The sequence below is a fragment of the Quercus lobata genome, chromosome 2, assembly GCF_001633185.2.
Source record: "Quercus lobata isolate SW786 chromosome 2, ValleyOak3.0 Primary Assembly, whole genome shotgun sequence".
NCBI lineage: Eukaryota > Viridiplantae > Streptophyta > Magnoliopsida > Fagales > Fagaceae > Quercus > Quercus lobata.
In genome coordinates, this window is record NC_044905.1 from 26054092 (window position 1) to 26068821 (window position 14730).

General features: G+C 37.7%; 2 protein-coding genes across 2 annotated transcripts; one reads left to right on the forward strand and one right to left on the reverse strand.

Moving 5' to 3' along the window:
* Nucleotides 1-1344: 1344 nt before the first annotated feature.
* On the forward strand, nt 1345-10239 carry LOC115975107 (threonylcarbamoyladenosine tRNA methylthiotransferase). The gene is made up of 11 exons (XM_031095752.1): nt 1345-1565; nt 1641-1679; nt 2871-2962; nt 4154-4403; nt 4601-4720; nt 4794-4869; nt 5272-5480; nt 5669-5777; nt 7430-7522; nt 8338-8498; nt 9496-10239. Exons 1-11 carry the CDS (start codon nt 1416-1418, stop codon nt 10048-10050), a joined length of 1854 nt encoding a protein of 617 aa, XP_030951612.1. The 5' UTR covers nt 1345-1415; the 3' UTR covers nt 10051-10239.
* Nucleotides 10240-10359: 120 nt separating this feature from the next.
* LOC115975106 (FT-interacting protein 3) lies at nt 10360-14254 on the reverse strand. The gene has a single exon (XM_031095750.1). The coding sequence runs from the start codon at nt 13751-13753 to the stop codon at nt 10622-10624; it is 3132 nt and encodes a 1043-aa protein (XP_030951610.1). The 5' UTR covers nt 13754-14254; the 3' UTR covers nt 10360-10621.
* Between the last annotated feature and the right edge of the window lie 476 nt (nt 14255-14730).

Below are 14730 nucleotides of genomic sequence, written 5' to 3' on the forward strand. Positions count from 1 at the left end.
AAACATCTAAGCTGTTGTGACAATTTATTATGTCCCTAGCTTAACTCTAAAAGTTAGCCCAAGGAACAACAAAAATAGCCCAAACAACAACAAATGAATAAAATATTCAACAAAAGGCCCATTCAAAAACAAAAAATAAAACCCCTAATTATTTACATCCATAACTCGTACATTCAATTTCATAAAAATAGTCCATAATTTCTTTTTCTAAAAAACAACACTAAGAGAAAGAGTTCTCCTTAACTCCTTAGTTTTGCAGTCGCAACAGCTCTTCTCATAGTCGCAATAGATTTCATCTCTCTCTCTATCTCTCATCATTTCAAATACTCTTTTACTTTATTATACTCATCTCAACATTTTCAGTCCTCACTTTATCTCTCATCAATTAGATTTTGCATTTTCAATTTGTTAGTATAAGAAATTATAAAATTTCATCTATTTGCATGTTTTTATTTTATATATTTTTTATACTGATAAATTCAAGTCTTATTTTTATTAAACTTTGTATAATTTAAGTTTCTTAACAACTATCCTAAGATAATTTCTTAAAACCGTCGTTGCGGTCTGGAAATTTTCGAACTTGCCAATGGCAGATTGGTTGAAATTCATCGCCCTGCCTAATCCGAGCAAAAATGGCCCATTAGCATTAATTTTTGAAATATTTAGCAACAGAGCACTGTTTCGGAAATAATTAGGGAAATACCACTTTTTCCGAAAACGCCGCTATAGGGCCCGAAAACGTCACTATAGGGCTTAAAAAACGCCACTATAGGGCCCCTTGAACCTGTTATGGGGACTTATAAAAAAAATTTTGCAGGAAAACGCCGCTATAGGGCCCAAAAACGTCACTATAGGGCTTAAAAACGCCACTATAGGGCCCCTTGAAACTGTTATGGGACTTACAAAAAAATTTTGCAGGAAAACGCCGCTATAGGGCCCAAAAACGTCACTATAGGGCTTAAAAACGCCACTATAGGGCCCCTTGAACCTGTTATGGGACTTATAAAATTTTTTTTCAGGAAAACGCCGCTATAGGCCCGAAAAAGTGGTAGATTGCTATATAGTTCGGAAACAGTGTTTCTGAGCAAATTATTTCCAAAATTGATGGTAATGGGCCATTTTTGCCGCCTAATCCGACCAGCATACAGTAACTATCAAATTATTATTAAAAAAAAGAAAAAAAAGAAATTATACTCTGACCCAACGTGTGGAAAGCTATTTTTGGGATTTTGCAAACCCAGCATATAAGTTAGGCAGGCTCCACTCAAGTGCTGCAAGGGTTTGAGGGCTAAACCAAAGTCACCAACTGAGCCCAACTTGGAGCCCAATTTATTATATAATAAATATAAACGTAAGCCTAACAATTAACACAGTAAAGGAAAGAAGCTTAGCTGGGGTACGAGGGAAAGTAAAAAATGGAAGACATAGAGGATCTGGTCGTCGGAGCCGGTGGTGCTCCTCCTGGTTTTCGATTGCCATTGTCTTCTGTTGGACTCAAGCCCAAGAAGAAAAACAACAACCCCACCAAACCTAATGCTAAACTCTCTCAAATCCCTGGCATTCAGGTCTCTCTCTCTCTCTCTCTCTTTCTTCTTATCTTTCCTGTTTTGTTTTCTTAAAATGTTTTTATTTTTTTGCAGACAATATATATCAAGACTTTTGGGTGCTCACACAACCAGGTGTTTTTTTGGACCCACTTGCTTAGTTTCATAATTAGGGCCTTTTTAATTGCAGGAGAGATTGCTGTTTAATTATAGTAATTAGGGCCTTATTGTTTTTGTGAGCCAACTGGATGGAAAAGATATTGGAGGAAAGCAGGTGGTATTAAGCCCATGGCAGTTTGATTATCAGAAATGAAATATTTTCACATTATGAAAAATTCTAAAGCTAATTGTAGATGAAGTATCAGAAAATGTCATTACTATTATGAACTTTTTTGGGCACATAGTGGAACTAAGTAAGATTATCAGGTGACCAGGAGAATTAGTTACTTATTTATTTATTCTATAATTCAATGGTTAGGGGTTTGGGGGATTTGAACCTGGATGTTTCTATTGGAAACACCAGGAGGTGCCAACCAATTGAGTTACAAGGCTCTTTGGCGACAAGGAGAATTAGTTGAGAACACACTTTCGGTGGGTATGTGGAAGTTTTTTAAAGCAGTTTTGGTCTTCAACATTGGCTAATCTTTGAGTGAATGATTTCTGCAATACATTCCTTGGGGGATAATAGGATGTGGTTGAAGGGGTTTGATGGCCATGTATATGGAAAATGTAAGGAAACTGCTGCTGGCTGCATTCATTTTGTGGATCTGTGAAGGAGGGAAAGAGGTATAGCTGATATTAAAGATTAGAGAAACTTTGTTTCTTTGTTAGGAGTATGTGCAAGGAAATATTCTAGGCGATAATGGTTTGAAATCTATGTAGTCTCAAATCAAACTATAGTTTATTTATTTATTTTAATGATGTGGAACCTCACCAAGGTAGGGCCTTTTGAATAAAAGGTTTATCTATTATTATTATTTTTTTTAAAGATATTATATAGACAAATGTTAGGTTTTGCAAATGAATGCATTCATGTTATTTTTTATTTTTGTTTTTAAAGTAGAGAAAGTGTTTATTTAAATGCACAATAAGGGTAACTTCATGTATAAATTAGCTCCAGTGGTTAATTATCTCCCCTTTTTCCTACCAGCCTTGTAGTACTGGTATCTATATATATATGCACCAAGGTTAGTGATATCTTAATGAGATCAAAGCTGGTATCACCTCCATTTACTTCATTCATCAACAAGTATTTGTGCAGACTTTTTTTTTTTTTTTTTTTTAATCTTGTCAATTGTTTTCTTTTCATTATTTTTGCTGTCTCAGAGTGACAGTGAGTATATGGCTGGTCAACTTTCTGCATTTGGTTATTCATTAAGCGACAGTCCTGAGGAAGCAGACCTGTGGCTGATTAATACGTGAGCATCATTTCTTTTCCCCTCATATTTAACTTTTTTTTTTTTTGGTCTTACAATTCTTCTGAGGACATCTATAAGTTTCATATTTTGTAGCAAACCTTAAGTTCTTTAAAGAGTGGTTGAATGCTGCTGGAATCATAAAGAATCATCAAGGTCATATGTCTTAGTTGTCAAATGGTTAATATTTTTTATTAGGAAAATTTAGTACAGAACCACCCAAAGGATTGTTAAATTTGGTTAATGTTATCTCATCAAATATCTCTTTACTGGTATTTTCAACTACTGTGTAGACATACTTCGTATTTGCAATGCATCAATTTTAGCTAAAACATGCATGTAGAAATAAGTCTAATATATGTTGTGCATTACTAACACATGTATTTAACTTGTTGAGAGAGAGAGCTGAGCAGAAACCCTAAATCAAATAGAAAAGTGATGGTGCTGAGCAAAGCAAAAACCCTAAATCAAATAAGAAAGGACAGGGCAGAGTTTTTCCTCCAAAATAGTCACTATGTCTTTTGGAGGATAGTTCCTCCAATGCACTATGTGTCACCTTAAAAAACTATCTATGTGTACTTTTAGTCACATGACCTACTTAATAGTCATGTGATTTATTTAAATGATTTAATAAATCATATGATTTAATACATGTGGATGATCTTAGAATTGACAATTGACAATCATGTGAAAGAGTTCTACGCTAATTTGATGAATTTCAAGAAAACTTCAATCAAGAAAACTGTGATGATAAGGTTGGAACTTCAAAAGGGTTGAGTCAGCATTTATACATGCATAGTCAACATAGATATCCATATGTGCAAATATATAGGTACATATATTGCAATTTGTACTTGAATGTCTTTCAAAAAAATATGAAAGAAATACTAATTATGGGCATTATTTGGGAGAAATTGAAAAAAAAAAAAGGCTTCCAATAAGTAGGAATATTTGTTTGAACTGATTGATTCCTGAGATTCTAACATTTATTGTCAAATTTGCTTGGAACCACCACCAATGAGCTTTGCCTCAAATGGCATCATCACCTCCCCTTATAAGAGTAAGGTGGACGGTAAGATTATTGGCTCATTGCCCATATATATATATATATATATATATATAACCTACCAATAAATAAAAAAATTAAACTTTGCCTGTAACCACCAAACTTTTGATATATATTAACTGATGCAGATGCACAGTTAAATCCCCAAGTCAGTCTGCCATGGACACTCTAATAGCAAAATGCAAAAATGCAAAAAAGCCCCTAGTGGTGGCTGGATGTGTGCCACAAGGAAGTCGAGACTTGAAAGAGCTTGAAGGGGTCAGTATAGTTGGAGTCCAGCAAATTGACCGTGTGGTTGAAGTTGTGGAAGAGACCCTGAAAGGTCATGAGGTGCGGCTTTTGAACCGCAAGACATTGCCTGCTCTTGACCTTCCAAAGGTGCGAATTGTAGATTTCTATTGCTGTATATCACATTATTGTGTTCAAGGTTTTTTTTTATTGTTTTAATCCATTTCTATCAAATTGTTGGCTTTTCTTTGGTTTCATTGTTTTTCTAAAAGGCTGGCTTTGCATCTGTTACAATTCCCTTGAATTGGCTTATTAGAGAGTAGCCTTTAACTTAATTTTTCTAACAGGTGAGAAAGAACAAGTTTGTCGAGATTCTTCCAATTAATGTTGGTTGTTTAGGTGCTTGCACTTATTGCAAGACAAAGCATGCTCGTGGTCATTTAGGGAGCTACATGATTGATAGCCTTGTAAGTTCATGACATGGGTGTTCATTATTTATTTGAATTAGGTTTAGATTTTATATGAAGTTTAATGCGGCAGGTCGGGCGTGTAAATACTGTAATAGCTGATGGAGTTAAGGAGATATGGTTGAGCAGTGAAGATACTGGAGCCTACGGTAATTTGTAGTGATCTTTCTATCACCATTTTTTGTGTTACCATGTGAAAGTATTTGCGAATATGAAGCAAGTTCTGTTTCTGCAGTGTCTATTCATGAAGATCATATTGGAGTTTTTAAAAGTAGTTTGTGTTAATCATAGGTAAAATGATATGTAAATTTCACATAATATGGAGCAATTTACATTGCTTGAGCTATAGTGCTCCAGGTTAAATGCTTACCCAGAGAATTTATATTTGAATGCTATACTCGACATTTTCTTTATGTCCATTTTCATTTTTAACATCATAAGACTTATTTTAGGCCTGAGGTAGACAAATTACTACCAAATTAAAAGAAAAATTAAGACACCAGTTGTAATTTTTTTTTGTTGAATAACTATGGTTTTTGGAAAATTTTTAGGTCGTGACATTGGGGTCAATCTTCCAACTTTGTTGAATGCTATTGTTGCTGAGCTTCCTCCTGATGCAAGCACAATGCTTCGGATTGGGATGACAAATCCTCCTTTTATTCTCGAGCACTTGAAAGAGATAGCAGAGGTTTTGCGTCACCCATGTGTGTACTCGTTTCTACATGTACCAGTTCAATCTGGGAGTGATGCTGTCTTGAATGTAAATCCTAACAGAAGAAATGACACCATTTTTTTTATTGCTGCTAATGCTTATACTTCTCCCTGAGATCTCTCCCCCTTCAAAAAATTGTATTTATAAATTTGAGGTTAATCAACTATTATTGCCTAGAATTCCTGTACTTGTTGATTTTTTATACAATTGACCGTTCGATACTCTTATTATCTCAGGCAATGAATCGGGAATATACTGTGAGTGAGTTTAGGACTGTGGTTGATACCTTGATTGAGCTTGTGCCTGGGATGCAGATAGCAACTGACATCATATGTGGATTTCCTGGTAAGTAATTGTGGTTTCTAAGGCATTGTACTTCTATTTGCTTTCGCAATTATTTTGTGTGCTTGGGTTTCCCTTTTCTTCTCTTTTTTTTTTTTTTTTTTTTTTTTTGGGGGGGTGGGGGGGGTGGGGGGGAATCAATTACATCAACCTCCCTTGAGGTTTTGCAAAATAACACTTTGCCCCAAATGTTGGACAAAATGATGCTACCCTCTTTAGGTTTGTATAAATGAGATAAATAATCCCATGCATGACATTCTTAAAAAAAAAATTAATTTTTTTTAAGAGAGTCCTAACCAAACTATGGGCGAGAAATGAAACTAGGTGCTTGAGCTTTTCTATAAATAAAACTCTGCCCCTTGAGGTTTGTACAAATGAGTAGGAATCTTGTTTAAAAAACAAAGGAATATTCTTTAGTGAAGTAACACTATAAGGGAATGAACTTAACTGTTGCATTTATGGAAACCACAAGGGGGCAGTGGCATATATTAAAAAGTTTGGGCAGGGAGTGTCATTTCAATAATCCTTATGGGAGTTTGGTTCAATGTTGTTAAAAGTGCGCTTAAAGCTTAAGGCTCCAATGTCTAAAGCACTTTGGTTGGTCGAAGCAAAACTCATTTAATGAAATGAGCCTTAACACACTTCTTAATTTTTTTTTTGTTAAAAAATATATGAATCATTAAAATTTATTGCTCAATCTTGAACGAAATGACATGCAAAAACACCATTCTTAAGGTGCTATATTATACCCAAAAAAATTGTTTACATATCAAAAGACATGAACCATGATAATTTACTGTTCTTGTGCTGTTTGGTCTTTGTATTTTGGATATATTTTGATTGAATCATATACTTCTTTTGATCATAGCTATTGTAGTTGTGATTTTTATAAGCACAAGAGGATTATATAAAATGTTAGGTACAAACTTTCTATGACTAGGTTATTATTGTACTGTCCATTGATAATTGTTTTCAAATTTACTATATAAATGTTTTAAGAAATTGAAAGAACTTATGTGGAACTTGAAATTATAGACTTCATGCAATTGTACTATCTATTTTAGCTCATTGGCAAAATATATTAATATTTTGATTTATTGTTTTATTTATTTATTATATGCTATGAACCTTTTTATTAGAGGTTATTATATATTGTGTTTGAAAAATGTGTGGTTTACTTCAACCAAGCACACGCTTTTGCTTTGCGTCTAGGCTCCAAGAGGCATTTGTGCTGAAGTACACTTGATTCTTTTACCAACTCTGGGTTGGTGTAATTTACCCTTTTTTTTTAAATGGTCACTGCTCAAGTAGAATAAGTTGAAGGTCGATAGTGTGCTCCAAAGCATTTAATGTAAGAACATGCAGCTATGTTGAAATTGTATGCCACTCGAGAAGCAATTAGCAAATTTCTTGTCTAAGTTGGAAATTCTTGAAAACAAAAATTGATACTGGGATATCAATGCTCGTTGGAAAAATATGAATTGGTCATTGTCATACTGGAATTCTTTATAATAAATGGAAATGTTTTGGAAGTTATTTACAACATGAACTTGGGGAAACCTTTAGAGATTGATCACGCTTTGCAATAAACATTTTAGATTTTTAGTTAGATTGTGCTTTAGGAGCCAATAATAATTTCTTTTGGCTTTTTTCAGGTGAAACGGATGAAGATTTTGCTCAAACTGTAAGCTTTGTCAAGGAATACAAGTTCCCTCAAGTTCATATATCTCAGTTTTATCCTCGACCAGGTATGCTGTTCATGAAATTGTACTGCACTCTCAGATTTCATCATTCTGCTTATCATGCTATATAGCCATGATAATTCCGTTGTGATTTTCTAGCATGTTTCTGTTGTGAGTTGTGACATTGTTTTGATGGCAAATAGCTGCATTTTCCTCTGGATTGCAAATGATATGTTGCAGGGCATCTGAAAGAAAAATGTTGATTTATCTTTTGTGAAGGTGCATGACCACCATAATTTGTATGCGTTAGACATGGCTAAATTAAGTTTAGTATCTTACTACCACTGTTCCGAACCATTGGGAAAAGGAGAAAAAAATGACTCCCAGTTTTCAGTAATTCCTTGATCAATTGTATTTATTTTAGAAAATAAGGATTTGGAGTGATGCAAAACTGCAAATACGACTCAGTGTAATTACTAATCCTGGCATGAATGCAGGCAGATTGGATGGGTTCTGGCCTTACCAAAAGGAAAGGAAACACCAAACAACAACAACAAAACCTTTAGTCCCAAAACTATGGGGTTGCTATGGATCCTCAACATACTAGAGATTATTCAAAGAGCAAAAAGAAAGAAAGAAAAAGTATCAAGATGCAGCTGATGAGCTGTATCACATTGAACCCCACCCTGAATTTGCTTGTACTATACCCTCAACAAATGACAAACTTATAAATATATGCACTAACCTTGTCCATGTGGGACTGTGGTGACACATTGCCTGACAGATTTCATAGGCATTTAACAGTTTGTTTGAATTTTGAACTATGATACTAAAAGCAATTTTAAATTATGTTCTAACCTTGTTCTTCATTCTAAATTTAGGGACACCTGCTGCAAGGATGAAGAAGGTCCCAAGTAATGTGGTGAAGAAACGAAGCCGTGAGTTGACTTCTGTTTTTGAAGCTTTCACACCATACAATGGAATGGAGGGTAGACTAGAAAGAATTTGGATAACTGAAATTGCAACCGACGGAATTCACTTGGTAAGACTGGGCAAGTGTTTGAAAGCATTTTCGGTGCTTTTGGATTCCATATGTGCATCTTGTATTCTGGTGGGGGTTAAGGGTATGGTTTCAGCTTACTTTTCCAGCATTACAAAGCTTGATTATAGTTTTTTTTTTTTTGGGATAGGTACAAAGCTTGATTATAGTTGCTTTGATGGCATATTAATATTTGTTTTGGTTAGTATAAGAGGTCGGGTCTAGGTGCGATGGCAAGTGCTTTCCACCATAAGCAACAGGTCATGGGTTTGAGTCTGGGAATCAGCCTATCAAAAAAATAATTGGGGTAAGGTTGCCTACCAATTGCCTCTCCCTAACCCTGCAAAAGTTGGATTCTTGTGCATTGGGTACGACCTTTTTTTAGTGTTTTATTTGAAGGGGTTGCTGTCTTATTTTTCTTGAACTAAATATGTGTCTACTTGTGCAACGAATAAAAGAAATCCTACAACTTTTTGATATATATAAAAAAGGGGAACCTACCTTACAACTTAAAAGAACAAAAGCAAAAGAAAAGAAAAAAAAAAAAGAAGAAAAAACTAAATTTAGAAGCCAGTAGTAGCTCATAATAGGTCGGGTTCTCCATCAATCTGCCACTCAACCCAATGTGATAGGGTCTTGAAAATCCATAACCAACACTGAATGAGAAGGGTTCTTGTATTGACTGAATTTTGAAGGGTGGTCGGAATTGGTTGGATTCATAGAATTGGCTTGTCGAGGATGTGAAGGAAGAGATTTGGTGGACGAGGGTTGCTAACATGGATATCTGGCAGGCATGATAGGAAATGAGTCTCGCATCGCTGGTGACCATTGTAATGGGGTTAGGTGGGTGAGTAAGGTGAGGGATGGAGGCGAGAAATAGGATTGTGGCTAGGGAAGGGGATTTGGTTAGTTGGGTTGTATTTTTCCACATTACATTATCACATGTCAATTTACTGTATAATATTTCTATTTTCTAACCGGATGTTCCTTCATTGCCAAGGTTGGCCATACCAAGGGATATGTGCAGGTGCTAGTAATTGCTCCTGAAAGTATGCTTGGAACCTCAGCTATTGTGAAGATAACAAGTGTGGGAAGGTGGTCAGTTTTTGGAGAAGTGATTGAGGCCATCAACCATATCAATGATGAATCATCTTTAAGAAACAATAAGCCTAGTCAGGCTAAATGTTCACCATGCTCTAACCCTGCTGAAAGTTGTGCATGTACAAGAGAGCCAGAACCTTGTCCTTGTGGACAAGAAAGCTGCGGACCAACTACTCATGAAGAAAGTTCTGTTTCAAGGAATTCCATGTTTGCAGAAGATCTAAACAGCAGAAATCTGATTGGATGGTTACTAAGGAAGCGGAAAAACCATGTGCACAAAAAAGTGGAGTGCGAAATTGCCTCGGGATCCATGAAAAAGCAAGAATGGGCCCAGGGAAGCATGGGTGTATGGGGTGTTGTCGATAAGGCTCTTTTGGTAGGAATATTTGTAAGTTTCTTGACAATCATGGCTTTACTGATTCATCTTGCAGTTAGGACTCTGGCGTCCAATTAAAGAATTTTGATTGTATTTGTCCGTTTCTGTGGGAGCAGAAAGAGAATTTTGTTTCAACAATTTTTTTGGAAGTGAGTTTTGTTATATGATTGTTATGTTGGATAGCTCAGATGCATGTATTTTACTAACATTTTTTAGTAGGTGTGCCACACTGCTGAATGTTTTTCTCATCATTTCAGTTTCCTCTAATCTTGGTTCTCAAAACTGCTTGAGACTGGGCAGCCATGGTTAGTAGGCTGACCCTTGGTCATTGATTACTGCTCGGTAGATACACCAATTGATTACTCATTCATTCAACAGAACCTAGAATTGGAGCGAGAAAGAATGAGTTTTTCCTCCAGGTTACAAGAAAGAATGATTGTTTCCATAGATAAGATTGATGAAAGCTAGAATGTACATATATCCAGGAAAAATTGAAATACTATTTTGGGCGAGGATAGTAGGGCAAAAGCAACATTGCTGCATATCCTTCTGTCTTACGCTGCTACGAATTTGATGGTTTAATTTACTGAACCATCTTTTGTTCACGAGATTTAAGTAAATGAATAATAAACTGATAATAGCCTTCATCTCAAAGTAGCATATCTGACTTGCACGGTAACCTCTTGAAGAAATTGACGGGTACAGAAGGCATCTTGCTTCTGAATCGAGGATGTCGAAGCCAGTACAGCCCAACCAGCACTGCAACTACTTGGAAAGGAGTGACATATATGAACACAGCCCAGATCAATGAGAAGATGATGAAGATTGCCGTAGCTCTTGAATCTCTCCAGCTTAATAAAGCTAGAGCCCTTTCCCCTTGTGATGCTAAATCTCCAACCACAGATTGCACCTTACTTGCCACACTCCGCAACCTATCATACCTCATCCTTACAATATCTGGAGGTCTAGAAGTTGGGAATGTGTCAAATTCCTCATCCAATTCCTCTGGGAGTATAAACTCTGCTTGTGATAGTCGTGCATCCATGTGAGGTGGCTGCTTTGGCCTGAACCGATAGTTCCATATTCCGATCACAAATAGGTAGAGGAAAATCGTAGGCAGGATCAATTCTGGGTAGCAAACCAATATCAAAAACAAGACGTGCACTAAACATGTTGTGATCGGGTTTCTCCAGAAACATATTTCGTTGATCCACTTACAAACCGCTCCAACCCCTGAAAGCAGAGACATGATGCGAGAAAAATTGGCTTTGCTTCTCCTGATACTCCACAAGTGAATATCTACATCAAGCATGTACTCAACAATTTCACGCCGGAGGGGTGGCTCTGATCTAGCTAGCCTTGCTGCCACAATCTGCATTGCGTGGTGGCGAAGCCAATCCTTGTACTTAAAAGGTATGGGTTGAATATAATGTATTTTTGGAAGCAAAGGTTTTCCATATTGTGTCACCATGTTAGCCCAAGCAGTACAAGTGAACCTCAATGCCAAATGAAGCTCACCATGTTTCTTCAAACCAGATGGATGGAGAACCAACAATGGATAATAATGGGTATAAACCCGATTAGTTTCTAAAGTCGATAGTCGAATTCTTACCTTCCCAATCCTTTGATCTCTTGTGTCTTCTTTGCTTCCATTAACATGGCAATTATCGAAAACACCAACAGTGATTACAGTATATGGATCATGAACATCCCAAGTATACTGCTCATTCCAGCGAGGAGCCAGTGTGTTAAGCAGCGTTCTAGTCCGAATCCATTTGTTGCCGTACTTGGCCACACAGTATGCATCTGTAGTCCCACCATCCTTTCCCTTCATTGGAAGCAAATTCCTTGCACTGAGAATCCCAAGTTCAAGAAACCCTATGCTTGGTTTTCTCAAGTGTTTGGAGGAGGGCTGTAGATCACTGCTGAAATGCGTGGACTCATCAAGAACATGATAACCTGAGTCCACATAGATTCTAAGGAGGATCTTGCTGGTAAACTTGTCTTTCTGCTTGTCGGTGTCTAATTCAAGATGCCTGTGCAAATTATGCCAGCGGGCTTCGGGTGCTTTGTGGTGGTCATGTCTGTGCATAACATCTCTTACTGATACGACCAACCGGCCTAAAACCTCAGGTCCTACCCTGTCCTCCACGGTAATAATTATGAGGTCTTCAAGAGGCTCCGATACCACAAACATGAATTCTTCATTCCATTCAGGGTTCATTCGATTTTGGCTACTCCGAGTAGTGGCTCTCATCTGATTCCCAACGTCTACCCTCACATGTGGGTCTTGAGCTCGGCCTTTTTCGGAGGCAATAAGGTCCTGAGCTGCAATTACATCAACTTTAAGGTAGTATAGTTTGGGGGAGAAATAAACCTTGGATCGTGTATTGGACATGTTTGAATGGCTTATGTTGTGAGCATCAGAATGCCATGCATCGGGAAAGGCCTCATCAGCCTGTGTTCCTACCCAAACCGCAAGCATAATTTCTCCTGAATTGTGCCTGACCCCTTTCTTGTCCTCCAATTTGTACCACTGAGGAGCCAAAGGACTATCTGGTGGCAGCCGAAGAGGAATTTCAGAAAGACCAAAACTAACTCTCCCAACAAAATCATCTTTCACTAAATCCTTATCCATCACAATCACTTCCAGGACACTGGATTGCAGCGTCTCTTGTGAGAAAGCAAAAACTTGGTTCCACACCGGGTATTGGTTCTTCTCCAATGGTTTCGTTTGCCCTTTGTAGTTCCCAAGCTTCACTTCCACATAAGGATCAAGGCTTCCTGTAACATCCATGACAGGAAGATCTCTGGCCTTAACCACATTCACATACAAGAAATACATCTGCTCCACTAGATCGTAAGTGCTCGATGTCTTGTCTCCTCTGCGCCGAAGACGTGCTGCCAAGGGAGGCCTAGTTTCCACCAATCCAAATTCCGGGTTCGTCGGAACCTGCATGTGCAACATACTAGCCGGCCCTGCTCGTGCAAAAGCGGCCTTGGTCTCAGCCACAGCCACTGCCTTTTCCTTTTCCTTCGTAAAATTGTTACTCTCGAACCCCCCGAATCCACCAGTATTTGGCCTATTTTTCTCGAACCCCCCGAATCCACCAATATTGCTTTTATCGAACCCCCCGAATCCACCGCCAGAGATCACTGAAGGTTGTGTAGCTGGATGGTGATGGTGTTCATGTGTCCCGGCTCCTAGAGTGTGAAAAGTTCTCACTTCTTTTTCCTTTTTCTTCTTCTTCATTCCCTCAGCCCTCCTTTCTTCTTCTTCTTTTAGTACTTCTTCAGGCTTGTAATTAGTATTTATCTCTTGCAATGGTACTGTGTTTGATTCTTCAGCACCACCATCTTGTGGTGGAGGAGCATGAGACGCAGATGAGTCATGAACCGCGTAAACTCTGAGAGCTATATCGCCTTTAATATGAGAAAAGAGGCCACGTTTATCAAGCGGGTAGCGCTGGATAATGGCTTCAGATTCTTGAAAAGGTATGGAGGAACCATGGAGTCTGACACGACCGAGGAAGTTCTTGTGGTGGCCGCCTTTTCGGTCATTGTACACGATCACATCAATGGTCTTGTTGTGAAGGTCTCTGGGGTTGTTGACATTGAACACTAGCTTCTCATTCCATTGGGGGTTGAGGTCTTTATGCTTGGTTTGTGTCTTTTGTTTCTGCCCATCGAAATCTACTTCTACAAAGGGACTGGCAGAGCCTTGGTCATCTTTTGGCATCAAGTCACTTGCATCTTGAATCTCTACTACCAGTCTGGCCATTGTGGTTGTAGCTAGTTGGGGAGCTTCACTGTGGAGTGTGGACAGTGTTTTTGTGATGAAAAGAAAGGTGGGTGGTGATAAGAGTAGGAGTGAAGAAGAAGACAGGAAAGGTGGGGAAAAGAAAAGAGAGATAGATAGGGGGAGAGAAGACAGAAGAGGAGGAGGTGGTGAAGATGAGTTGTGAGTTGTGAGTTGTGACTATGAGATGGTCATTTGGAGTATGAAGACAGAAACATATTCTGGACACACATGGCGTGTAATGTTTGGTGGTGTGAAGTGGCCCCCCGAGTCATATGGCTTTGATAGGAAGAGATTCTCGGTGGGTACATTTGTGTTTTATCTGTGGGTATGTGAGAGAGCTAGAGAGAGAGAGAGAGAGAGAGAGCATAGGGTAGTTTTGGTGCAATTTCATTGTAATTATAAAGTGGGGTTTGACAGTGATAATCTTTCAATTAGGTAGGGGAGAAGTATGTTGTTGAAGTTTTAATACATGGGTGTAAAAATGACCACTTATTGAAGAAACTCATAAAAGTTTTTTTCCAAAAGCAATCTCCACATTCATTAGAGGATCTCTCCCTTTCAAGGAATTGGGCGGATCCACTTCCATTACTTGTACTACAGTCATGGCTGTCTATTCTTTTCTTTGGGCTAAAAGGTCAACAGTGTCATAATCTCCCTTATGCCCAACAGAGAAATGAATTTGGTTTTTAGTAAAATTAGGGGTTTGGCTAACTTGTTGGCCGACCACAAAAGGTGGTTTTAAATAAATATCCCAACTTATTTATTTACAGTCATATTATATCTTACCTTTAAGCAAATAAATTTACAGCAAATAAAGGTACAAACATGCACCGAAATCTCTTACCTTTTTTCTTGCAAAGAAAATATAAAGAAAAGAATGAAAATCTTTGTTTTGTTTTAAGATTATTCAACCTAGCTGGGTTGCTTATTCCTTTGCTTTCTTCAGGGGATCAAAT

What these genes read in the sequence shown, in the direction of transcription:
- LOC115975106 (XM_031095750.1), bottom strand. Translation starts at nt 13,753, where the DNA reads ATGGCCAGACTGGTAGTAGAGATTCAAGATGCAAGTGACTTGATGCCA.
- LOC115975107 (XM_031095752.1), top strand. Translation starts at nt 1,416, where the DNA reads ATGGAAGACATAGAGGATCTGGTCGTCGGAGCCGGTGGTGCTCCTCCT. An exon ending in TTGGGTGCTCACACAACCAG is followed by an intron (nt 1,680 to 2,870) that starts GTGTTTTTTTGG and finishes TTGCTGTCTCAG; the next exon opens with AGTGACAGTGAGTATATGGC. An exon ending in TCAGTTTTATCCTCGACCAG is followed by an intron (nt 7,523 to 8,337) that starts GTATGCTGTTCA and finishes TTCTAAATTTAG; the next exon opens with GGACACCTGCTGCAAGGATG.